The 26,575-nt window shown below is 38.6% G+C and overlaps 1 protein-coding gene across 3 annotated transcripts in view; it reads right to left on the reverse strand.

Moving 5' to 3' along the window:
• The window catches only part of POLQ (DNA polymerase theta), a 106,514-nt gene extending 80,994 nt beyond the window's left edge, over window positions 1–25,520 (reverse strand). For 2 of the 3 annotated variants that reach the window (XM_005896082.3, XM_070370001.1), the window contains exons 1-9: window positions 25,228–25,520; window positions 24,586–24,765; window positions 20,378–20,508; window positions 18,757–18,913; window positions 16,560–16,668; window positions 11,131–11,350; window positions 7,885–8,032; window positions 5,646–5,792; window positions 4,121–4,333 (exon numbers count right to left, since the gene is read on the reverse strand). In XM_005896082.3, coding sequence (XP_005896144.2) covers window positions 4,121–4,333; window positions 5,646–5,792; window positions 7,885–8,032; window positions 11,131–11,350; window positions 16,560–16,668; window positions 18,757–18,913; window positions 20,378–20,508; window positions 24,586–24,765; window positions 25,228–25,408 — 1,486 coding nt within the window. In that variant the 5' untranslated portion in view covers window positions 25,409–25,520. Of the gene's footprint in view, window positions 1–4,120; window positions 4,334–5,645; window positions 5,793–7,884; window positions 8,033–11,130; window positions 11,351–16,559; window positions 16,669–18,756; window positions 18,914–19,423; window positions 19,523–20,377; window positions 20,509–24,585; window positions 24,766–25,227 lie in introns of those variants that run through there. The other variant, XM_070369999.1, reaches the window with a different exon arrangement.
• Window positions 25,521–26,575: the final 1,055 nt, after the last annotated feature.

A 26,575-nucleotide genomic window follows, 5' to 3' on the forward strand; every position in this document is an offset into this window, starting at 1 on the left:
ATGGTTGACATGAAACCATTTATTTGCACACTTAAGAAATTCTGAGCAAGCCATATGTCATCCTGAAATGAAGCACTGTCATTGTTCTTGTTTAGGTGCTAAGTTGTGTCCAGATCTTTTGCGACACCATGGACTGTAGCCCACCAGGCTCCTCTATCTACGGGATTTCCCAGACAAGAATATTGGATTGGGTTTCCATCTCCGTCTCCAGGGGATCTTGCCATTTCCTTCTCCATGGGATCTTCCCAACCCAGGGATCAAACCTTAGTCTCCTGCATTGGCAGGTGGATTCTTTACCATTGGAAGCCCTGAAGTGGAGCACTACGCAAAGTCAAAATATCAGAAGTTTCCAAGACCTCAAAAACAAAGTTGTTATGGTCTTTGTTTGAATGTTATCTGATTTACTGCTTGATATTAATCCAGGCTGCCAACATTCCAATATTCTTCTTCATGAGAAAGATAAGCACAAGCAAAGAATGTAGCAAGGTAAATAAAACCTCTTTATCTTCTACATTATCTTAAAGACCCTCTGGGCTTGAGAGAAGAGTATCTGTATAAAAAAACTGACACAACACTCTCCAGAGTTGAGTCTAACTGAGAAATCAAGGGTAGAAAGAGGCAGTTAAAAATAAGATTGGAATGTTTTAGTCTCTTCCTCCCATCCTTTTTAAACACATAAATGTAATCTGCATCAGTTCAGTTCAGTTCAGTTGCTCAGTTGTGTCTGACTCTCTGCGACCCCATGGACTGAAGAACGCCAAACTTCCCTGTCTATCACCAACTACTGGAGCTTACTCAAACTCATGTCCATAGAGTCGGTGATGCCATCCAACCATCTCATCTTCTGCAGTCCCCTTCTCTTCCCACCTTCAATCTTTCCCAGCATCAGGGTGTTTTCAAATGAGTCAGTTCTTTGCATCAGGTGGCCAAAGTATTGGAGTTTCAGTTTCATCATCAATGCTTCCAGGACTAATTTCCTTTAGGATGGACTGGCTGGATTGGCTTGCTGTTCAAAGAACTCTCAAGAGTCTTCTCCAACACCACAGTTCAAAAGTATCAATTCTTCAGGGCTCAGCTTTTGTTATAGTCCAACTCTCACATCCATACATGACCACTGGAAAAACCATAGCCTTGACTAGATGGACCTCTGCTTTTCAATATGCTGTCTAGGTTGGTCATAGCTTTTCTTCCAAGGAGCAAGTGTCTTTTAATTTCATGGCTGCAATCACAATCTGCAGTGATTTTGGAGCCCAAAAAAATAAAGTCTGACACTGTTTCCACTGTTTTCCCATCTATTTGCCATGAAGTGATGGGACCAGATGCCATGATATTAGTTTCCTGAATGCTGAGTTTTAAGCAAACTTTTTCACTCTCCTCTTTCACTTTAATCAAGAGGCTCTTTAGTTCTTCTTCACTTTCTGCCATTAGGGTGGTGTCATATGCATATTTGAGGTTATTGATATTTATCCTGGCAATCTTGATTCCAGCTTGTGCTTCATCCAGCCCAGTGGTTCTCATGATGTACTCTGTAAATAAGTGAAATAAGCAGGGTGACAATATACAGCCTTGATGTATTCCTTTCCCAATTTGGATCCAGTCTGTTGTTCCATGTCCAGTTCTAACTGTTGCTTCTTGACCTGCATACAGATATTTCAGGAGGCAGGTTAGGTGGTCTGGTATTCCCACCTCTTTAAGAACTTTACACAGTTTATTGTGATCCACACAGTCAAAGGCTTTGGCATATAAAGCAGATGTTTTTCTGGAACTCTCTTGCTTTTTCAATGATCCAGCGGATGTTGGCAATTTGATCTCTGGTTCCTCTGCCTTTTCTAAAACCAGCTTGAACATCTGGAAGTTCACGGTTCACATACTGTTGAAGCCTGGCTTGAAGAATTTTAAGCATTAATTTGCTAGTGTGTGAGATGAGTGCAATTGTGCTGTAGTTTGAACATTCTTTGGCATTGCCTTTCTTTGGGATTAGAATGAAAACGGACTTTTTCCAGTCCTATGGCCACTGCTGAGTTTTCCAAATTTGCTGGCATACTGAGTGCAGCACTTTCACAGCATCATCTTTTAGAATTTGAAACAGCTCAACAAGAATTCCATCACCTCCACTAGCTTTGTTCGTAGTGATGCTCCTAAAGCCCAACTTTTCTTTGCATTCTAGGATGTCTGGCTCTAGGTGAGTGATCACACCACTGTGATTATCTGGGTCAAGAAGATCTTTTTTGTATAGTTCTTCTGTGTATTCTTGCCACCTCTTCTTAAACTCTTCTGCTTCTGTTAGGTCCATACATTTCTGTCCTTTATTGTGCCCATCTTTGCATGAAATGTTCCCTTGGTATCTCTAACTTCCTTGAAGATATCTGTAGTCTTTCCCATTCTATTGTTTTCCTCTATTTTTTTGCATTGATCACTAAGGAAGGCTTTCTTATCTCTCCTTGCTATTCTTTGGAACTCTACATTCAAATGGGTATATCTTTCCTTTTCTCCTTTGTCTTTCACTTCTCTTCTTTTCTCAGCTATTTGTAAGGCCTCCTCAAACAACCATTTTGCCTTTTTGCATTTCTCTTTCTTGGGGATGGTCCTGATCACTGCCTCCTGTACAATGTCATGAACCTCTGTCCATAGCTCTTCAGGCACTCTATCAGATCTAATCCTTTGAATCTATTTGTCACTTCTATTGTATAACGTAAGGGATTTGATTTAGGTCAAATGTGCATATCTTGTAGCTAAAGTAAGAGACTGAAGCAGGATAAACTTCTTTGGTGACTATAGTAATAGAAATCAATGAGTTACAAGGCTTTTTTAATCAACAAACGTTGATTAAAAGACCAATGGCCCTCAGGGATTATAGATAGATGAATCATTTGCTACTAGGACTGAGACTGATAGTCCACCCTAATAGCCATTCTCTCATTCTTCCTTTGGGCTTCCCTGGTGGCTCAGACGGTAAAGTGTGTGCCTGCAATGCAGGAGACCCAGGTTCGATCCCTGGGTTGGGAAGATCCCCTGGAGAAGGATATGGCAACCCACTCCAGTACTCTTGCCTGGAAAATTTCATGCACAGAGAAGCCTTGTAAGCTACAGCCCATGGGGTCACAAAGAGTCGAACACAACTGAGTGACTTCACTTCACTTCTTCATTCTTCCTTTAATAAAACCCCTAAATGTTAGCTGAACTGATGACCACTCAGCTAGATTATATTCATCAGCTTCCCTGTATCTGGGGAATATAAACATGTGACTACGTTCTGGTCAATTGTATCTAAGAACAAATACTATGTGTAACTTCTGGGAAGTGCCCTTAAAGGGCAGGATGTGCCCATTTTGAAATGCAGATGTGATAACAGAGACTGCAGTAGCCATCTTATACCACAAGATAGAAATGCTATTGCTTGAACATGGAAAAACAAACTAAAAGAAAGTGTGACAGAGAACATTCCTCTCAAAGTTCTTAAACACTAGAAGACTCAACAATTTAGTCATACCCAGAAAAATATAGCAGGCATGAATATTTGCTGCCGTCTTGATATTTAATTTAAACAAGTCTTTCCCTACTACTTAAGAAATTAAGTTTTATTTACACTGCTGGCAATATTATCACTACTTGCTATACAAAAAATTGAAAATGTGTTTTCAGAGTCAGTACCAATTTAGAAAGAGAAAGAGGGTACATGAAGTTCCTATTTCAAAAGTATGAGAGAGTACTTCCCAGCTCTCAGAATCCCTAAACTCTAATACCAGACAACTAAAAAAATTAATAACCAAAAAAATCAATCTCTTCATTAGCACAAAATAGCAGATGGTACTGGAAATTAAAGGTCATCTTCCAGCTAATGTGATGCCATCTGATAAACATAATACTGAATCATTTCACTGTATATAACACAAAAGAAAATCTTCTAACAAAGATTTTTTTACATTACTAGAAAAACCAATAGTTGACGATATGAAGATTTTAAGTTATACTCTATATAAATAGTAAGTAAATCCAAAAGGTGACTTTTAGTTTTGGATAACAAAGAAATATAACATGATGAGAAATAGGTTGCTATTCAATTTCAAGTAGACTGACACTATCCTTCAGCAACACTATCATAGAATTCAAACTCACTTACCTACTGTGTCTACGCCTTTCCTGCCAGCACGACCAACCATCTGCTTATAAGTAAGAATATCTAGAAGTCTACCACTGAAAATAGGAGTGCGAATGATTACACGACGTGCAGGTAAATTCACACCAGATGACAGAGTAGAAGTTGCTGCCAAGACTCGAATCTGACCTTGACGGAAGGCTCCTTCAATGATATCTCTCTCCTCAAAAGTAAGACCTAAAAAAAGAAATTATAATAGCATATATTTATAAACATATGAGGAAAACATTACACTTGATCACTTACAAATTGATCTGAGAATCTAATATAACCTTGTAAAGATTTTTTAAGCTACTGTTATGACTGTAAACAAAGAAGTAATCACAGTCTGCCAACCCTAGTACAGTTCTATCTCCTTCTAGATCAGGGGCTGTCAAACTTTATCTGTAAATATTTTAGATTTTGCAGGACAGATGATCTCCGTTGCAACTAATCAACTCTGCCACTGTCACATGGAACAGCTGTAAAACAAATGGGCAAGACTGTATTCCAATAAAACTTTATTTACAAAAACAGCTGGATTTGACTAGCAGACTGTAGTTTGCTAAAACCTGCTCTAGAAAAGAACACCCTGAAGGTACAGACGTGCTTTACTCAAGACAGTATCTAACAGTGTATCCAACACAGTGGTCAGGCACATAAATAAATATCTGAAGGACAAATACATGAGTAAAAGAAAAACAGCAAACAGAATATACACTTATCTTGCTTATTTTTTATTTTTATTTTTTTAAAAAGTCAAGAGAATTGGGGTTCTTAGTTTGTAAATTAAATGGTGGGTCCACCAATATTCACTTTATTCGCATGCTTTATAGTTTATATACAATGAAAATATTTTTATGTGTTTGTGTGTAGATACATATTTTTTAAATTTATTTTTATGTAGCATGACAAAATTTTTACGTGAACTAAAAAGGTTAAGTGCCTAATCACAGAAACAATATATTCTTAATCATATCCTTAGCACATATCAACATGGATAGATCACTCCGTGAAAGAAGTTATTTAATTCACTGTCATAATCCTTGCAATTTTGACAACCTAGGTATGAGGTTTTAAACATTTGTAACTATTTCAAAATAACAATATGACAAATTCTAAAATTAATTCAATTTTGATGTATTTGTAAGAATATTACAAATACCCCTAGATATAAAAGGAAATATTCAGAGTGGCATAAAATTAGGATAGCAAGTACCACTTCAACCTAAATTCTAAGAAAACAAAGTATAGAAACATAATCACTTTAGAATTCACATCCCCAGTGGTACCAAAGAAGCTTGTATCTAGTACTTATATACCATACAGATAAGTAAATAATCCTGCATGTGTTTTATTCCTGTTTAATCTTAATCCACAATGTCTTAAAAGGAAATTTAAGAGTATTAAGTGGTTAATGAGAAATCAAATGCAAATCAAACATAAAAATAAAGAAATTTTAAGTATTTTTGGAGGGGGCTTCATAATAACATAGTAAATATATAGATACCTGCATGATGAAATGCTACTCCCCATGGCACAGTTTTTTGCAATACAGAGTCCAATCCTGAAGGTGAACGTTTTAACTGACCCATCACTTCTAGGAGGCCCTTTTGTTCCAGCATCACTGGTGGAAGTTCAGATGATCTTACCAATCCTGTCACAAAAAAACTGTCAACACTGCTCACCTCCCCTTGGACCTCTTTTACTGCTATCTGCCTGAGTCATGACAGAAGGCAATGGTTCTGAAACTACTTATTAATCACCTGGATATATTTTAAAAATATTGATTTCTGGCTCTCTCCCCTGGATTCTGTGATGTGATGCAACCTGGACATAATGATTTTTAAATTTCCCTAGGCAATTCTAATGTGTACCAAAGTTTAGGAAACACTGTTAGGTTGAGATCAAGGCCACAGGAGGAGATCAAAAGAACCAGCTGAAAGAAGGAGAAAATTACAAATACCATCACTCAGAGCCTAAAATAAATCCTTGCTCAACGTGTGCCCCCACCAAACCAGCAGTGTCAGAATCACATCAGAGCTTAGTTCTGTGTGACAATTGTAGCCTTTTTGGAGCCAATGTGGTAATTAATCATACATTACCCTCTGTTTTTTGCCTCTATGTATAACTTCCCCAGAAGATTTTCTTAGATGCAAGAACTATTATTTTCTTTAAAAATAACTTAGACTTTGGATTTCTGAACTAGTAAACTTTCTCACAGAATATATCTTATATTTTATATATTTTTAAATCTTTTTGGTAAACTTCTAAAATTCTGAGGACCACAGACGGTTGCCAATTTTTTACTTCTCTAAAAACAATTTAAATTTTTAAAAAATTATCTTTGTTCCCTTATTTAAAAAGAAAAGTAATTTTAACATAAAAAAATTAGTATGGATAATTTCAAATTTTAAACGTCATCTGTATGAAAAATGTGCTACCTTGTCTTTACTTTTCTGGTGAAAAGTTCATCACAGCCCGGACTCTAGTTCAAGTCCTAGGATTTGGAAACCACTGCTATAAATCATAAGAAGCTCATGCAAAGAAAATATAAATAATGTTTCTGGTCATTAAGGAATGTAAGTTATCATAGTTGCCACAAAAAAAATATAAGCTGGCATAGTAAGAAAGCATTGATTAAGAGAGAACTAAAAGACATGTTATAATATTGGACCAAAGTCTACTAATATAAACTTCATACAAAGTTTACTAATTGAAGCTAGGCTTGAGATATCCATTACCTATCCTCAAGATGCCACCAACATAACAAAGTCATAAAATATCCTAAAGTTCTATAACCAGAACTGTTCCTGTCTTCCCTGCACTTATCTTTGATCACAAGGGGCCACAATCTAGTGTGGTGAGGAAACACTACTCACCCCAGAGTGAGTAAAAATATACACTAATGTTTATAGCAATATGCACAGATCAATACTCAGCAATAAAAAAGAAACGAGTTGATAAAAGTAACAATCTGGATGAATCTTAAAAATATCATGCTGAGTGAAAGAAGCCAGACACAAAAGACACATACACATAATATGACTTCATTTACTATATGAAATTCTTAGAAAAGGCACAACTAATCTAGAGTGACAGAAAATATATGACTGGTTGCCTGAAGCTGGGGATAGAGGGAGGAGATTGAAAGCAAAAAAGAACATTTTGGAGTGACAGAAATGTTCTATATGTTGATCACAGTGAGGAGTTCAATGGTGAACACATTTGTTAAAATTCATTAAGTTCCACTTCAAGTGGGTACATTTTATTCTAGACAAATTATACCTCAATAAAGTTGATTTTAAACTACATGTGTATACTGTGTGTGTGTGTGTACGCGGGACTCTCTTTAGAGTCAGAGCTTAGAAATATAAAAAAGATATGACTACTTTCCCCAGACAAAAATGTGTGTATGTGAAGTCTCTTATACAATTTAGGGGGCTTTGAAGTCAACTTTTCAAAGCCCATGGATCCTAAATGAAGAACCTTAGTATATACCTCTATAAATCCAATATACTGAAATTCTGAAGATTAGTTAGTCTGAATGTGTATACATATTATCTATAAGGAGGATAAGAAGATGATTAGTCACAAAAACATACTTTTACAAAGGATCCATCCAGGTGGTGGCAATGATGAAAAGAACCATGCTTTGCTAATATAATTATTAACATTACTTTCAAGAAAATGTCCTAAGAATGGAGGCTTTCCTTTCATCACTTCCTTTCCTTTCCATCACTACTTACCCTCAGCCTGATGGTGCAGACTGTAAAACTCACGGGCAATGATATCTGCCAGCTTCTCACACCATTTCTTCGATGGACAGAAAAGTAATACTGAATGGTTATCACGAACAGTCTCATAACATAAACTAACAACATGATCCTCATCTCCCTAAAAAAGAAAGAGAAGTAGCCATTCTAGTGATACTTTCAAAACATTTTCATATCAGTTTAAAGTCATTCATTTTGCTTCAATGGCAAGGTTTTTATACTCAAAAGCATGATAAAAATCAGTTACAAATTCAGTAATAAAACATAGAAAAAACAGAAAAGAGAGAAGAAAAGAAACCTCCTTATGATGCAAGGTGAGTAGGGAATCTTTTATATTCATTCAACTAATATTTACTGACCTCCAACCCAAAAGTAATAGGGATATAATGGTGAGTAAAAGATAGCCAAGGTACTATGTTTAAGGGGTTTGGGTCCCAGTAGGGAAACAATAAAGTACTAAACAAACAAAAGTAAAATACAATCATAATATGTACTATCAAAGAGAATTTTGTGGTGTTTTGAAGCCTCACATTTGCCATAAATCTGAGAGATATGGAAGGAAAAAAAAAAGTTTCCCTGAGAAACTGAAGAGATGTGAAGGAAAAACATTATCTTAATAAAAGGTAACTGAGGAACAAGGAACACATTTCAAGCAGAACAAACAGCATTTGTAAACACTCCAGTGGTGACCAAAAGTGGAAGGTCAGTGTGTGTAACTAGATTAATTGATCAATACATTCACTCATTAAGTAATTATTTACTGGGTGCCATATATTATCATGGGCTTTCCAGGTGGCACTAGTGGTAAAGAACCAGCGTGCCAATGCAGGAGACATAAGAGGCACAGGTTAGATCCCTGGGTCAGGAAGATTGCCTGGAGAAGGGAATGACAACCCACTCCACTATTCTTGCCTGGAGAATCCCATGATAGGGTAGCCTGGCGGGCTACAGTCCATGGGGTCACGAGAGTCAGACAATACTGAAGCAACTTAGCATGTGCATATATTATTCAAGGCCTGGGGATGGAGAATAAAGCAGAAAAAAAGCTCTGCCCTCAGAACGTGTCTACTCTAGCAGGAAGAAATAGATAAAAACAAGATAAGTAAAACATAAAATATGCTCAAAGTGCAAAGGAGAGAAATAAAACAGGAAAATAGAAACCAGGAATGAGAGAACATTTGAGAATGAGAATGAGAAAGTGACATTTGAGTAAAGGTCCAAAGGTCAAAGAATAAACCCTACTGATGCCTAGAGGGGAAAGCATTCCACATAAAGAGAATCTGAGGTGGGAGATTTCTTGGCCTATTATACAGAATAGCAAAGAGGCTATGGAGGAAGTAAAGAATATAGAAACTGAAGTCAGGGTAAAGGAGTGGGACAGATCATATATGGCTTGTAGGCTACTTTAAAGATGTTGGCATTCATTCCGCATGAAATAGGAACCATCACAGATTTTTGAGAAGAATGGTTACATGCTCTGATGTCCATTTTAAATAGATGATTAACTTTTGATTTAAGCATAGATCCAAGTAAGAGTTGAAACGGATTTAAACAGGGTGGAGGCAGAGACATGGTAAAAGAAGATTAACAGGAGAGTAAATGACTTTGCTTACTGATACATTTATTGAGGTAACCAAGGCACAACTGAATGAAATTTGGGAGTACAGAGCAAAGCAACTAAATAAGATTCCATACCAGGCATGCAGAAGCTACAAATACACCTATGAGTGTACTAAAACACATGAATTTAGTCCTATTTCCAGTTCTAAACTTACCCTTAACTATTTCAGTATTCAGAGGCACAGATCTACATTTAAAATAGATGCCTCATACCAGATTCAGTCCTTTAACTTCAGGACTGAAGACTCAGCCCTAGAAAAATACTCTGAACTAAATGTTTTAAAGTGTATTTATCAACCACTTTCTAGATGCTAGGCAATTTTTTAAATCAAATTTCATCCTTAAAACACTAAAGACAAACATTATATCCATTTTATAGATGAAGATACTATGGAGAAGTTATAGAATTCAACTATTATCACAGCCACATCAAGTATCCCTATATAAAGTATCAGAAATGGGTCTTTCTGACCCCCAAAAATGTTTTTTCTACTATCATATACATGGGGTCACAAAGAGTCAAACATGACTGAAGCAACCAAGAAGGGCACATATTGTACATATATCACTTAATAAAAGGTCAATTTTCCACATTAATGTAAACAAAGCCATAAGAAAATCTTCTCCAGTTAAAAAGAAATATCTATAAAATTTTATTATTTACACTTATAGGAAATGATTACATTTAAATTGAAGACAACTACATTTCCTCTCTCACCAACACCACCAATTATTTCATGGAACCAACTAGGTTAACAACAGGAATCCTTCTAATGGATATGTAATGCACATCCAGCTACTTTGCAACCCCCAGTTTAACTCAAAAATTGTTAACATGCTAGAAAATGCAATAAAACACAACAGTACAGGTGGTAAAAAATTACTGTGGACAGTGACCACAGATATGAAATTAAAAGATGCTTGCTCCTTGGGAGAAAAGCTATGACAAACCTAGACAGTGTATCAACCTAGAGGGGTGGGATGGGGAGGGAGATGGGAGGGAGGTTCAAGAGGGAGGGGATATATGTATACCAATGGCTGATTCATGTTGAGGTTTGACAGAAAACAACCAAATTCTGTAAAGCAATTATCTTTCAATAAAAAAAATTAAAAAAAAAAAACCAAAAAGCAGAGACATCACTTTGCCAACAAAGGCCCATAGTCAAAGCTATGGTTTTTCCAGTAGTCATGTGAGAGCTGGACCATAAAGAAGGCTGAGCACCAAAGAAATGATGCTTTTGAACTGTGGTGCTGGAGAAGACTCTGGAGAGAACCTTGAACTGCAAGATCAAACCAGTCAATTCTGAAGGATATCGACTCTGAATATTCATTGGAAGGATTGATGCTGAAGCTCCAATGCATTGGCCACCTGAGGCAAAGAGCTGATCCATTGGAAAAGACCCTGATGATGGGAAACACAGAGGGCAGGAGAAGGGCAACACAGAATGAGATGGTTGGATGGCATCACCAACTCAATGGACATGAATTTGAGCAAACTATGGGAGACAGTGAGGGACAGGGAAGCCTGGCATGCTGCAGTCCACGGGGTCGCAAAGAGCTGGACACAACTTAGCAGCTGAACAACAACAAATGACTTACCTTCACTTGCAGCATGGGTTGAAATTCCCTCACAAGCTTCATTGAAGAGTCATAAATTGAATTTCCAATTTTTATGGATTCCAGCAGTGGTACAGGGCGAAAGTCAGTGTGGTAGAGTTCAGCATTCAACCAGGAAGCCACAAGCTCCAAATTTGGAAGAGTAGCACTCATGCCAACAATCTGCACAGCATTAGACAAAGGAATGGCTAAATCTGCCTGGCTGCGAAAAACAAATGAAAATGATGTTAAAAGACATATACTATTAATTTCAAATAGTGCTAACAATATTCTTGGCATGTCTTTTGGTACAAATGTGCATAAATTTCTACAGGATATACACCTAGGAATAAAAGTGTGTTGGGTCATATAGTGTATTAAATTTTATTAATGTCAAACTACTGTTTGTTCTTTTTTTAGATTACATATATTAATGAAATCATACTGTATTGGTCTTTCTCTGTCCTAGCCTCAAGGTCCATCCATGTTGTAGCAAATGGCAGAATTTCCTTCTTTCTTATGGCTGAATAATATTTCACTGTATATAAATACACCATTCATCTATTGGTGGGCACTTAGGTTGCTTCCATATCTTAGCTATTGTAAATAATGCTGCATTAAACCTTAGTGTGCACATATCTTTTTCAAATTAGTGTTTTTGTTTTCTTCAGACAAACACCCAACAGTAGAATTGCTGGATCATACAGTAATTCTGTTTTAAATTTTTTGAAGAATTGCCATACTGTTTGCCATACTGTTTCCACATGGTGGCTGTACCAATTTATTTTCCCATCAAAAGTGCACAAGGTTTCCCTTTACTCCACATCCTTGACACATTTATTATTTGATGTCTATTTTGATAAGTCATGCTGACAGATGTGTGGTGGTATCTCAGGGTTTTCACTTGTAATTCACTAAGGATTAGTGATGGTGAGCAACTTTTCATTTGCCTGTTGACCATTTGTAAGTCTTCTTTGGAAAAGTGTCTACTCATATCCTCTGTCCATTTCTTAAACAGTTTTTATGTTGGATTATATGAGTTCTTCATATATCTTAGTTATTAATACCTTATGGGATACATATTTGCAAAGATCGCCCATTCAGTATACAGCCTTTTTGTTTTGCTGAAAGTTTCCTTCACTGCAAAACTTTTTATTCTAGTTTGATGTAATCCCACTTATCTTTACTTTTGTTTCCCTTGCCTGAGGAGACATATCCTAAAAATATTATGTTGATAAAAGCCAACATCTAAGACCATCAGTTCACTGGCTCAGTCATGGCCGACTCTTTGCCACCCCATGAACTACAGCACGTCAGGCCTCCCTGTCCATCACAAACTCCCGGAGTTGACTCAAACTCATGTCCATTGAGTCAGTGATGCCATCCAATCATCTCATCCTCTGTCATCCCCGTCTCCTCCCACTTTCAATCTTGCCCAGCACCAAGGTCTTTTCCAATGAGTCAGAACTTCGCATCAGGTGGCCAAAGGACTGGAGATTCAGCTTCAGCATCAGTCCTTCCAATCAATATTCAGGACTGATTTCCTTTAGGATGGACTGGTTGGATCTCTTTGCTGTCCAAAGGACTCTCAAAAGTCCTCTCCAACACCACAGTTCAAAAGCATCAATTCTTCAGAGCTCAGCTTTCTTCATAGTCTAGCTCTCACAGCCATACATGACTACTTGATAAACCATAGCTTTGACTAGATGGGTCTTTGTTGACAAAGTAATGTCTCTGTTTTTTAATAAGCTGTCTCGGTTGGTCACAGCTTTTCTTCCAAGGAGCAAGCGTCTTTTAATTTCATGGCTGCAGTCACCATCTGCAGCAATTGTGGAGCCCAAAAAAATAAAGTCTGCCATTTTTTCACTGTTTCCCCATCTATTTGCCATGAAGTGATGGGACCGGATGCCATGATCTTAGTTTCCTGAATGCTGAGTTGTAAGCCAATTTTTTCACTCTCCTTTCACTTTCATCAAGAGGCTCTTTAGGTCTTCTTCACTTTCTGCCATAAGGGTGGCATCATCTGCATATCTGAGGTTATTGACATTTATCCTGGCAATCTTGATTTCAGCTTGTGCTTCATCCAGCCCAACATTTCTCATGATGTACAATGCATATAAGTTAAGTAAGCATGGTGACAATATACAGCCTTGATGTACTCCTTTCCTGATTTGGAACCAGTCTGTTGTTCCATGTCCAGTACTAACTGTTGCTTCTTGACCTGCATACAGATATCTCAGAAGGCAAGTCAAGTGGTCTGGTATTCCCACTTCGGTGATCCACACAGTCAAAGGCTTTGGCATATACAGCAGATGTTTTTCTGGAACTCTCTTGCTTTTTCGATGATCCAATGGATGTTGGCAATTTGATCTCTGGTTCCTCTGCCTTTTCTAAATCCAGCTTGAACATCTGGAAGTTTACAGTCACATACTATTGAAGCCTGGCTTGGAGAATTTTGAGCACTACTTTACTAGCATGTGAGATGACTGCAACTGTGCGGTAGTCTGAGCATTCTTTGGCATTCCCGTTCTTGGGGATTGGAATGAAAACTGACCTTTTCCAGTCCTGTGGCCACTCCTGAGTCTTCCAAATTTGCTGGCATATTGAGTGCAGCACTTTCACAGCATCATCTTTTAGGATTTGAAATAGCTCTACTGGAATTTCTTAACCTCCACTAGCTTTGTTCGTTGTGATGCTCCCTAAGGCCCACTTGACTTCACATTCCAGGATGTCTGGCTCTAGGTGAGTGATCACACCGTCGTGTTTATCTGGGTCATGAAGATCTTTTTTGTACAGTTCTTCTGTGTATTCTTGCCACTTCTTCTTAAAATCTTCTGCTTCTGTCAGGTCCATACCATTTCTCTCCTTTATTGTGCCCATCTTTGCATGAAATGTTCCCTTGGTATCTCTAATTTTCTTGAAGAGATCTCTAGTCTTTCCCATTCTGTTGTTTTCCTCTATTTATTTGCATTGATCACTGATGAAGGCTTTTTTATCTCTCCTTGCTATTCTTTGGAACTCTGCGTTCAAATGGGTATATCTTTCCTTTTCTCCTTTGCCTTTCACTTCTTTTCATAGCTGTTTGTAAGGCCTCCTCAGACAACCATTTTGCCTTTTTGCATTTCTTTTCTTGGGGATGGTCCTGATTACTGCCTCCTGTACAATGTCATGAATCTCCATCCATAGTTCTTCAGGCACTGTGTCTATCAGACCTAATTCCTTGAACCTATTTGTCACTTCAACTGTATATTCGTAAGTGATTTTATTTAGGTCATAACTGAATGGTCTAGTGGTTTTCCCTACTTTCTTCAATTTCAGTCTGAATTTGGCAATAAGGAGTTCATGATCTGAGCCACAATCAGCTCCCGGTCTTGTTTTTGCTGACTGTATAGAGCTTCTCCATCTTTGGCTGCAAAGAATATAATCAGTATTGACCATCTGGTGATGTCCATGTGTACTCTTGTCTTGTGTTGTTGGAAGAGTGTGTTTGCTATGACCAGTAAGTTCTCTTGGCCAAACTCTGTTAGCCTTTGACCTACTTCATTCTGTACTCCAAGGCCAAATTTGCCTATTACTCTGGGTATTTCTTGACTTCCTACTTTTGCATTCCATCCCCTATAATGAAAAGGACATCTCTTTTGGGTGTTAGTTCTAGAAGGTCTTGTAGGTCTTCATAGAACCGTTGAACTTCAGCTTCTTCAACATTATTGGTCGGGGCATAGACTTGGATTACTGTGATATTGAATGGTTTGCCTTGGAAACGAACAGAGATCATTCTGTCATTTTTGAGATTGCATCCAAGTACTGCATTTCGGACTCTTGCTGACTATGATGGCTACTCCATTTCTTCTAAGGGACTCCTGCTCATACTAGTAACATATAATGGTCACCTGAGTCAAATTCACCCATTCCAGTCCATTTTAGTTCACTGATTCCTAAAATGTCGATGTTCACTCTCGCCATCTCCTGTTTGACCACTTCCAATTTTGTCTTGATTCATGGACCTAACATTCCAGGTTACAATGCAATACTGCTCTTTACAGCATCGGACCTTACTTCCATCACCAGTCACATCCACAACTGAGTGTTGTTTTTGCTTTGACTCCGTCTCTTTGTTCTTTCTGGAGTTAGTTCCCCACTAATCTCCAGTACTTTGTTTTCTCAACATTCAGAAAACGAAGATTATGGCATCTGGTCCCATCACTTCATGGGAAATAGATGGGGAAACAGTGGAAACAGTGTCAGACTTTATTTTTGGGGGGTCCAAAATCACTGCAGATGGTGACTGCAGCCATGACATTAAAAGACGCTTACTCCTTGGAAGGAAAGTTATGTCCAACCTAGATAGCATATTCAAAAGCAGAGACATTACTTTGCCAACAAAGGTCCGTCTAGTCAAGGCTATGGTTTTTCCTGTGGTCATGTATGGATGTGAGAGTTGGACTGTGAAGAAGGCTGAGCGCCAAAGAATTGATGCTTTTGAACTGTGGTGTTGGAGAAGACTCTTGAGAGTCCCTTGAACTGCAAGGAGATCCAACCAGTCCATTCTGAAGGAGATCAGCCCTGGGATTTCTTTGGAAGGAATGATGCTAAAGCTGAAACTCCAGTACTTTGGCCACCTCATGTGAAGAGTTGACTCATTGGAAGACTCTGACGCTGGGAGGGATTAGGGGCAGGAGGAGAAGGGGATGACAGAGGATGAGATGGCTGGATGACATCACTGACTCGATGGACGTGAGTCTGAGTGAACTCCAAGAGTTGGTGATGGACAGGGAGGCCTGGCGTGCTGTGGGGTCGCAAAGTGTCGGACGTGACTGAGCGACTGAACTGAACTGAACTGAAGGGCATAAACATATCTGAAGAATGGGAATATAATCAGAGGATAAACAAAAACTAAGGAGGGTAAAGGAGGAAATTGGCTGGGGTGAGTAAAGAATATAAAAAAGAACTAGATCTTCATTTTCCATAGTAAAGTCAAGATATAATGTGTAAAACTAAAAAACGTAAGTAACTATATTTAGAGATATCACTGTAAGTCAATTTTTTAAAAAGCAGTAAGAGTTGAAAATAGTTACCTTTGGAAAGTAGAGGACAAAGAAATGTTATTTTTCATAATTAGCATTGACTATTTACATGTGTGTATAGTTAACAAATACAAAAACTGGATTTTAAAAATTCTATCATAAATGTGGTGAGCAAAAATTTAAGAATGTTTTCATTCTAGAAAATAATCAAATTATTCTACCAAAATAATCTAAAATCACTCCTAGACTTAAGTACTTCTTTTGGAAAAAAAATAAACTGCTGTACATGAGTTTGTTCTAAATAAGTATGACCCTCCTTTAATGTATTTAACAACTATTTATTAAACACTTTTGCACTTTCTCAACATTGTTTGGAAACTCAAGAACTTAACTATTTCAGGTACTTACCATGATGCTGATTTCTGAGTAATATAGCAAATCTTGGTCAGCAAAAGCTCCAGTAGATACCCTCGGTGAGAGTCTCCCAACATATGTAATTCATCCACAACCACCATTCCTGAAGAGATTTTCCAGATATTAAGTTTTATAGAATTTCACAATTAAGAATTTTGAAGGACTGAGTATCTTAATCTTATACTATAAATAATTGTTATTACAGTACATTGCAGGTAATACAAAATTCAGATGCTTAACTGGCAACCTTGTAAAATACATGTACAAAGAAAATTAAAGACATCCTTGAAAATTATTCAGTGGATTGACTTTTCTATGGGGAAAACAACCAGGGCAACCATCCTGATGTTAGCAAGTGCATAGGAAAACAGAATCAGATCAAGAAGCAATAAATGATTTTAAGGGGATGGTTTTGTTTGATTATGGTAGACTAGGGACTCACCCTACTATAAAACATAAATATAATAATTCTCTTCTCCGCTACTTGGAGAAACTAGTCTATCTATTTGGAATAATGCTCAAGAATTACCAAAAATCTAGTTATCAACCAATGCCTCATTTAAACATTTTAATTTATGTGTGCACTGGTGTCCTCTGACCCAGCCCAAATTCCCCTATGAAAATACAGATCTTTCAGACTATTTCCTAATGACACATGATGTTCTTCTTCCTTATCAGTAAGCTTTTTCAAAATCATATTGTATGATGAGTTATTTCAGAATTCATTCATTCATCCAAAAAATATTTATTCTATCTAGTGTGCCAGGCACTGTGCTAAGTGTACTGGATATAACACTTAACCTGATACAACACAATCTGACAATTCTGATACAAACTAATGAATGTGATTCCTCTCTCTAAGCTTGACAGAGCAAAGCCCATGTCTAATTAATTTTTTATTTCACTCCCCACCTCTATCCTACCCTAATTTTACCATTTAAGTTCACCAAGATAACATGAATAACTGATATTCTTGCAGTTTCCATTGTTGTTAAAATCATTCTCTTCCTATTCCTACCTCTACATAGTGAGCTTTCCCAAGTGGTTTAAAAAAAAAAAAAAAAAAGGATTAAGACAGAATAGTCCCAAGCTCAAATACAGTGCTAATTTCTATAGCTCCCTACCATCAGTCTGCTAAATGGTAGTCTCTGGGTCCAGGCCTGATCTAGATATCATAGTACCAGAATATGATAATGAATACATATACATTAATTGCAGAGATGGAAGATTATTTCCTTCTATTCGTGGTAAGCTTTATCAAGAAAGAAGCAATGAAAAGTGTCTTGAGGACTCAAAGATAATCTTTATGTTTTGTAAAGTGCAAAAATACAAGTTCAGTTCAGTTCAGTTCAGTCGCTCAGTCATATCCGACTCTGCAACCCCATGAATCTCAGCATGCCAGGCCTCCCTGTCCATCACCAACTCTTGGAGTTCACTCAGACTCACGTCCATCGAGTCAGTGATGCCATCCAGCCATCTCATCCTCTGTCGTCCCCTTCTCCTCCTGCCCCTAATCCCTCCCAGCATCAGAGTCTTTTCCAATGAGTCAACTCTTCACATGAGGTGGCCAAAGTACTGGAGTTTCAGCTTTAGCATCATTCCTTCCAAAGAAATCCCAGGGCTGATCTCCTTCAGAATGGACTGGTTGGATCTCCGTGCAGTTCAAGGGACTCTCAAGAGTCTTCTCCAACACCACACTTCAAAAGCATCAATTCTTCGGCACTCAGCCTTCTTCACAGTCCAACTCTCACATCCATACATGACCACAGGAAAAACCATAGCCTTGACTAGACGGACCTTTGGTAGCAAAGTAATGTCTCTGCTTTTGAATATGCTATCTAGGTTGGTCATAACTTTCCTTCCAAAGAGTAAGCATCTTTTAGTTTCATGGCTGCAGTCACCACCTGCAGTGATTTTGGAGCCCAAAAAAATAAAGTCTGACACTGTTTCCACTGTTTCCCCATCTATTTCCCATGAAGTGATGGAACCAGATGCCATGTAAGTAGAGTCAATAACATCAGAAGGATGCAAAACGTTTTTTAACAGAGTTCCTAACATTACAGATGCCAATTCTTACCTCCAGAAGATGACACACATTAGAATAAAACATAAGATATACAGAAATCATAATGGCTCCACACCATTCTATCAAAAACAGAGAAAGTATACACTTATTTCTTTATTTACTTACCTAAAAGATCCATCTTATTTTCCTCTATGAGGCGATTGATCAGACCATTGGCTCTCTCAATTGTGCAGACAGCAATATCCAAAGAAGAGAAATGCCTTGTTGGGGAGGTACTGCCCATGTAACCATCTACTTTTATTCCTACTTCCTGAAATAGACTCTAATTTGAGTAAAACAGAAAAATAAGAGTTGAAAATTTATGAATATTGAATTGGTTCTTTCCCCAAGCATAGATGTAAGTATCAAAAGACATTTATCAGACAACTGGTGCTTATTCCTGGTCAAGGCACATTGGTTCTTTTTAGAATCAAACGCTAAAAATAAGATTTAGAATTGACAAAACTCAGTAGAGGGATTTTCTATTAAGACAGAGTTGAATAAAATGGCATACTTAATGAGTTCTACAAGTTCCTTATAGAAGAAAGAGCCTTACAGAAGAAAACAAAAATTACCTTAAGCACTAACATGTTTTATCTAATAAACAAGCAAGAAACTAGTTCCTTCTTTAACACTAATGTAATATGTTCAGAAACAAATTTATACTTCATGAGGAAAATATTTTCATTATCTCTCTAAAACCTAGTTTTTTTTTAATATAACAAAAGAAAGGGTTTCAAAACTCAAATGCAGTGGGTGGTTTTTTTTTTAGTTTAACTTTTAACTAACATACCTTCTCAATAAAAAGGATCCTTACATCATTTTCCTACTTTGGTCTAAGTTGAAAAGATGTTACCATGTAGAACCAGCTTTGTTGGCTATTTGGTCTCTGAAATAACGTTAAAAAAATTTACAGAACCATTGAATTTTAGAGCTATTCATTCAATAAAATGTTTCTGAGTATTTATTGAGTTAACCCATAGTTTCATTTTACCAATGAAAAATTGAATCCAGCAGATTACATGTCTGGCCTGAAGACATAGTTAGTGGCAAAACTGGGACTAGAACTCAGATTTTTTGGATTACCAGTACAATAATCTTGCCATTCCAAAAGCATATTTTTTCAAGGCAGAAATAAGAATAAATTTTATTCTATTTAATGAAGTATTATACTTGTAAAAATGCCTTAAAAGACCATGTATCACACAAATATATACTGCTACTATTCATTTTTGCAGAATAGCAGAACAGAACACACAACTAGAGCTGTACATAAGCATCAATGGAGCCTGTTCTTCATCCTCTTATGTTCCCAAATGTTCCCTCAATTAGGATGGGATATGCTTCCTCAAACATACTTCCTTTCCATGCTTCAGCTTAGTCCTACTATTCACTTAAGATGTTGATTCTTAATCTGCACATTTATATGCTAATTAAAGCACTCTATTTTCTAAGCAATATTTTAAGTTTTTATATATTTTTCACCAATTACTCTTGATTTAACTGTCCTTTCTCTTTTACGCAGTAATTTTAAAGTTTCCTCTCATAAATGGTCAACTTTTAAAGCTACATTGGTGGTGTTTACTTGCTAAGTCATGTACCACTCTCTTGTAATCCCATGGATTGAGATGTAAAGAAAGAAATTTTATTTTCCAATTGCTTTTATAATTCTATTTCAAATGAGTAAAACCAAAGCTGCCAATAATAGGCCTTTCAAAATTTCAAACTTCGTAAAACAAAAAATTACCTGGAGATAGTATTTCTTCTCTTTAGCCACAGAAACAAAGGGTAGAATAAAAAGAGCTTTCTTCCGCATTTCCAAAACCCGCTTCAAAATAAGTAGCTCAGCAACCAGAGTCTTCCCAGCACTTGTAGGAGCTAAAAGATGTTATTCCACAAGATCATCACAAAAATGAGTAATATTTGATACAGTGCATTAATAAATGCTTTAAATCATATCCAGTGACTAAATAGCTCAAGGCTAACTAAAAAGCCTCTTGATGAAAGTCAAAGTGGAGAGTGAAAAAGTTAGCTTAAAGCTCAACATTCAGAAAACGAAGATCATGGTATCTGGTCCCATCACTTAATGGGAAATAGATGGGGAAACAATGGAAACAGTGTCAGACTTTATTTTGGGGGGCTCCAAAATCACTGCAGATGGTGACTGCAGCCATGAAACTAAAAGACGCTTACTCCTTGGAAGGAAAGTTATGTCCAACCTAGACAGCATATTCAAAGCAGAGACATTACTTTGCCAACAAAAGTCCATCTAGTCAAGGCTATGGTTTTTCCTGTGGTCATGTACGGATGTGAGAGTTGGACTGTGAAGAAGGCTGAGCGCCAAAGAATTGATGCTTTTGAACTGTGGTGTTGGAGAAGACTCTTGAGAGTCCCTTGGACTGCAAGGAGATCTAACCAGTCCATTCTGAAGGAGATCAGCCCTGGGATTTCTTTGGAAGGACTGATGCTAAAGCTGAAACTCCAGTACTTTGGCCACCTCATGCGAAGAGTTGACTCATTGGAAAAGACTCTGATGCTGGGAGGGATTGGGGGCAGGAGGAGAAGGGGACGACAGAGGATGAGATGGCTGGATGGCATCACTGACTCGATGGACGTGAGTCTGAGTGAACTCCGGGAGTTGGTGATGGACAGGGAGGCCTGGCGTGGGGTCACAAAGAGTCGGACATGACTGAGTGACTGAAGTGAACTGAACTGAACTGGACAACAATAACAAACTATCATTAGGGCTTCCCTGGTAGCTCAGTGGTAAAGGACCCACCTGCCAATAAAGGAGATGTGGGTTTGATCCCTGGGTTGGGAAGATCCCCTGGAGGAGGGAATGGCAACCCATTCCAGTATTTTACCCGGGAAATCTCATGGAGAGAGGAAACTGGAGGACTAGTCCATGGGGTCGCAAGAGTAGAACACAACTTTAGCAACTAAAGCACCACCACCTATCATTTGAAACCTTTATAACCCTGAAATGCCCAACTTTAAACCAGCTTTCTAAATACTCTCCCAGTGAAAAACAGAGACAAAGAAATCTTTATATCAGCAATAAATGATGAATATTACTGAGTACCTAGCTTACACCTAAAGATCGTTTCCTTTAAGTACTGAATAGTTAAAAGCCCTGCTGTGAGGAAATAAAAAGTTTAAATACATTGTAATAGAAGCTATGATAGACGTTGAAGGACAAGAGCTATAAGGGTTTATGGAAAGGAAACAGAACTTCAAAGGAGCAAAAAAGGGAAAAAGAAAGGAATCCCAAGCAGAAAAAAACAGCATGTGTAAAGATCTAAAGGAAAGTTGGTGTATTCAGAAGATGGTAATTGAATGCCTGAAACAAAAAATACAAGTAGGTAGGTAGGTTTAGTCAGTCAGTCGTGTCAGACTCTCATGATCCCATGGACTGTAGCCCTGCCAGGCTCCTCTCTCCATGGGATCTCCCAGGCAAGAATACTGGAGTAGGTTGCCACAAGTAGGGCAGTAAAAGAGACATGAAAGTGTCACAAGAAAAAAAGCTTTATAATCCTACCATGTAAGAAATTTATATTGAAAGCAATGGAGAGTGATTAGTGAGTTAGGTGAACGTGAAAAGGAGTGACAAATTCATAAATGTCCTTTACAGAGTTCACTTTGGCTGCAGAAGCAAAGGAAGAGCAGAAAGAAAAGATTCAGTTCAGTTCAGTTCAGTCGGTCAGTCGTGTCCGACTCTTTGCCATCCCATGAATCGCAGCACACCAGGCCTCCCTGTCCATCACCAACTCCTGGAGTTCACTCAGACTCATGTCCATCAACTCGGTGATGCCATCCAGCCAGCTCATCCTCTGTCGTCCCTTCTCTTCCTGCTCCCAATCCCTCCGAGCATCAGAGTCTTTTCCAGTGAATCAACTCTTTGCATGAGATGGCCAAAGTACTCGAGTTTCAGCTTCATCAGTCCTTCCAATGAATACCCAGGACTGATCTCCTTTAGGATGGACTGGTTGGATCGCCTTGCAGTCCAAAAGACTCTCAAGAGTCTTCTCCAACACCACACTTCAAAAGCATCAATTCTTCGGCACTCAGCCTTCTTCACAGTCCAACTCTCACATCCATACATGACCACAGGAAAAACCATAGCCTTGACTAGACGGACCTTTGTTGGCAAAGTAATGTCTCTGCTTTTGAATATGCTATCTAGGTTGGTCATAACTTTCCTTCCAAGGAGTAAGCATCTTTTAATTTCATGGCTGCAATCACCTACTGCAGTGATTTTGGAGCCCAAGAAAATAAAGTCTGACACTGTTTCCACTGTTTCCCCATTTATTGCCATGAAGTGACAGGACTGGATGAAATGATCTTCGTTTTCTGAATGTTGAGCTTTAAGCCAACTTTTTCACTCTCCTCTTTCACTTTCATCAAGAGGCTTTTTAGTTCCTCTTCACTTTCTGCCATAAGGGTGGTGTCATCTGCATATCTGAGGTTACTGATATTTCTCCAGGCAATCTTGATTCCAGCTTGTGCTTCTTCCAGCCCAGAGTTTCTCATGATGTACTCTGCATATAAGTTAAATAAGCAGGGTGACAATATACAGCCTTGATGTACTCCTTTTCCTACTTGGAACCACTCTGTTGCTCCATGTCCAGTTCTAACAGTTGCTTCCTGACCTGCATATAGGTTTCTCAAGAGGCAGGTCAGGTGGTCTGGTATTCCCATCTCTTTCAGAATTTTCCAGTTTATTGTGATCCCACAGTCAAAGGCTTTGGCATAGTCAATAAAGCCGAAATAAATGTTTTTCTGGAACTCTCTTGCTTTTTCGATGATCCACCTGATGTTGGCAATTTGATCTCTGGTTCCTCTGCCTTTTCTAAAACCAGCGTGAACATCTGGTTACAAAGCTATTGCATAATCTAGAAGATGATAGTAAACTAGGTAATGTACCCAAGAACAAACAGTATTGATCATAATCAAGATATATGAGGTAACAGACACTGGACCCAGTGATAAATTTATGCAAGTTGGTGACCAGAGTTATGAATGACACCCAAGTATTTAAGCAATTGAAATTGTCAGTGCACTCTACAACTACCACTAACTGCCACTAGCAGTTAGTAAAGAGTACTTCCTATGTGCCAAAAACTTTTCTAAGCCCACAACCAGGCACTCATGCTTTCTATGTGCGTTCTCACTCCCTCTCTCCTCCTGTCTCTCAAGTAACCTGCAAGGTTACACAGCCAGTAAACAGCCTGAACTTGTATCTTGTTGTTCGGTCACCAAGTCGTGTCACACTCTTCGGGACCTTATGAACTGCAACACACCAGGCTTCCCTATCCTTCACTATCTCCCGGAGTTTATTCAAACTCAACATATCCATTGAGAATTTATATCTATTGATAGTAAATTTCCTAGCTATTTTTGGCAGCCATAATGAAAAATCTGGATAACTCACAACTTCAGAGAAAACTGATCTTACCAAGTGATTAGATTCTAAAGTCAGTATTCTAAAGACCGATGGTTAAAAGTTTTATAAGTCAAAATTACTTTTGAAAGCCCATATAACCTTTCATAAAGTATATTATTACATAGGGTTTTATGTATATACTCCTGTATGAGCAGGTCAACTTATAAACAGATATGTATTGTAAAATGTTCACACACTGAAAGGCAACTGAGATCAACTGTGGGAAGAACACATTTACATCTCATACTGCATGCTCACACTGGGATGAATGTTTGTTCAGAGGAAAGGCAAGCAGATAACTCTCTTTAAACTGCAGGGGTTTTGCCTTTCCCCACCCCACCATATAATGGGATTTTCATAACTTAGGTATGCATATTATGAAACTTTGCTTTTCATATATTTTAAGACTTTATCTAGTTATAAATTTCATCTGCCTTACCTCAGTAGAGCATTCTTTACATTCATAATGCCTTAAAAATGGTACAGAAATTAATTTGCACAAATTTGAATACCTGAATAGACTAAATTTTTTCCTTCCAGGACTTGTCCAAGCAAAAGGCACTCTGCCTGCCATTCAAACATCTTTTTTACACCAAAACTGTGATATTTCTCCAGAACCGCTGTAGGAAGTCCCCAATTTGCCAACAGCAGCTTGTCTATTTGATCATCAGGAAACGTCTGCTTGCATTCCCCTTTTGGGGAAAAAAACAAAAAACAGAAAAAGTAAGGAAGTAGTTAGTTTTAACGTAAGACTTCAGTAATTAGCCTTCTACTGAGTTTTGAAATTCCTACGTGTTATATATAACCTGCCATAAAACACATCCATATAAGTATCTGTAAGGAGTACTGGCACTATTAGGCGTGAATCCCTTACAGGTGATGAGATTTGGCCAACTAGTAAGTTGTTTCTGTAAATAAATGTCAAAAGAATAAAAACCCAGAAACCACTTGAAGACTAATACCAGGAGGTCTCTGAACACGGACTAAAAGCTCTTCCTTGTCAACAGAAAGTGACATGCCGCTCAGGGCCGGAGTCACAAACTGAGAAAGGGAGTAGGAGCCGAGCGGGTCCTGCAAACGAGCGAGCTCCGCGTCGAAAGGACACCTCGCGACTAGTAGCCCGGCTGAGCTGCCCACGGAGTGCCTGGGAGTACCTGTAGCTCCGGCCGGCCGGCGCCCACGATCCTTCAAGCTGCGTCCCAGGCCCGGAGGTGGGCTCAGCACCGGCCCGGAAAGGAGCAAGGGGCTGTCACTGCCGTCAAAGCCGCTTCCCGACGAGGAATTTAAGTCTGACGCTGAACGTCGCTGTTTCCCACTCCAGCGCGTTATATTCATCGCGAAATCTTCTCCGCCATTCAGGGAAACACAGAGTCCCAGCGTCCTCCCACTCGGGAAAAACTGACCCTGGCGACAAATGCGGCCGCCATCTTCCCGCCACGGTTTTCAAACGCAGGCCTCCCAGCCCGCCCCGGGACCATAGAGTTCCCAGTGGCGAGAGTAGCCCGAGGACCATAAATTCTTGGGGAAAGAGCGGCTCTCGCTAGGTTTAGACCTCCTGCGTCTCTCTTGTTGATGGTTAGTGTAATAGAAACAGAGTTGGACCTAGATTAAACGGGGGAAAAAACAGGCTCAGTATATATAATCTCTAACTATAATCATACTGGCTTAAAATTTTTACTTTTCTTTTTGTCCATTTCTAGTTTAAATAGCAAGGAGGGCTTCCCTGGTGGCTCAGACGGTAAAGCGTCTGCCTGCAATGCGGGAGACCCGGGTTCGATTCCTGGGTCGGGAAGATCCCCTGGAGAAGGAAATGGCAATCCACTCCAGCACTCTTGCCTGGAAAATCCCATGGACGGAGGAGCCTGATAGGCTACAGTCCATGGGGTTGCAAAGAGTCGGACACGACTGAGTGACTTCACTTTCACTTTCATACTAACTTCATAAAATGAACTGCCCATAATAAGTAGATTAGAGACGTAGTTCTATTTAACATATTGGTGTTTTAAAAATAGTTATTATAGGTTGTATGTGCGAAGAGCTGACTCATTGGAAAACACCCTGATGCAGGATAAGGAGTCAACAAAAGATGAGGTGATTAGATGGTGTCATCGACTAATTTGAGCAAACTCCAGGGGATAGTGAAGGACAGGGAAGCCTGGCATGCTGTAGTTCATGGGGTGGCAAGGAGTGGGACACGACTTGACCACTGAACAATATGTGCAAAACATTATACCAGTAAAATTTAGGATTTAGAATGGAGTGCAGTTTACTCTCTCCTGGTGTATGATTGTAAGGCAGAGGTTATTTCTGTACACAATTTATGCTTTAGTCATTATACACTGTAAGGAATATGTGATGGCGAGTGCGGTACTGCCATCGATAGACTTCTTAGATAGTAGACGCTGCATGGAAGGGGCTCTGGATGTGCCAGAGTGATCATTCGGAACCAAGAGCTTATTGATGGATCTATGCTTTACCTTTTGGCAAGGTAGAATCAAGCGA

Source organism: Bos mutus, chromosome 1 (genome assembly GCF_027580195.1).
Source record: "Bos mutus isolate GX-2022 chromosome 1, NWIPB_WYAK_1.1, whole genome shotgun sequence".
NCBI lineage: Eukaryota > Metazoa > Chordata > Mammalia > Artiodactyla > Bovidae > Bos > Bos mutus.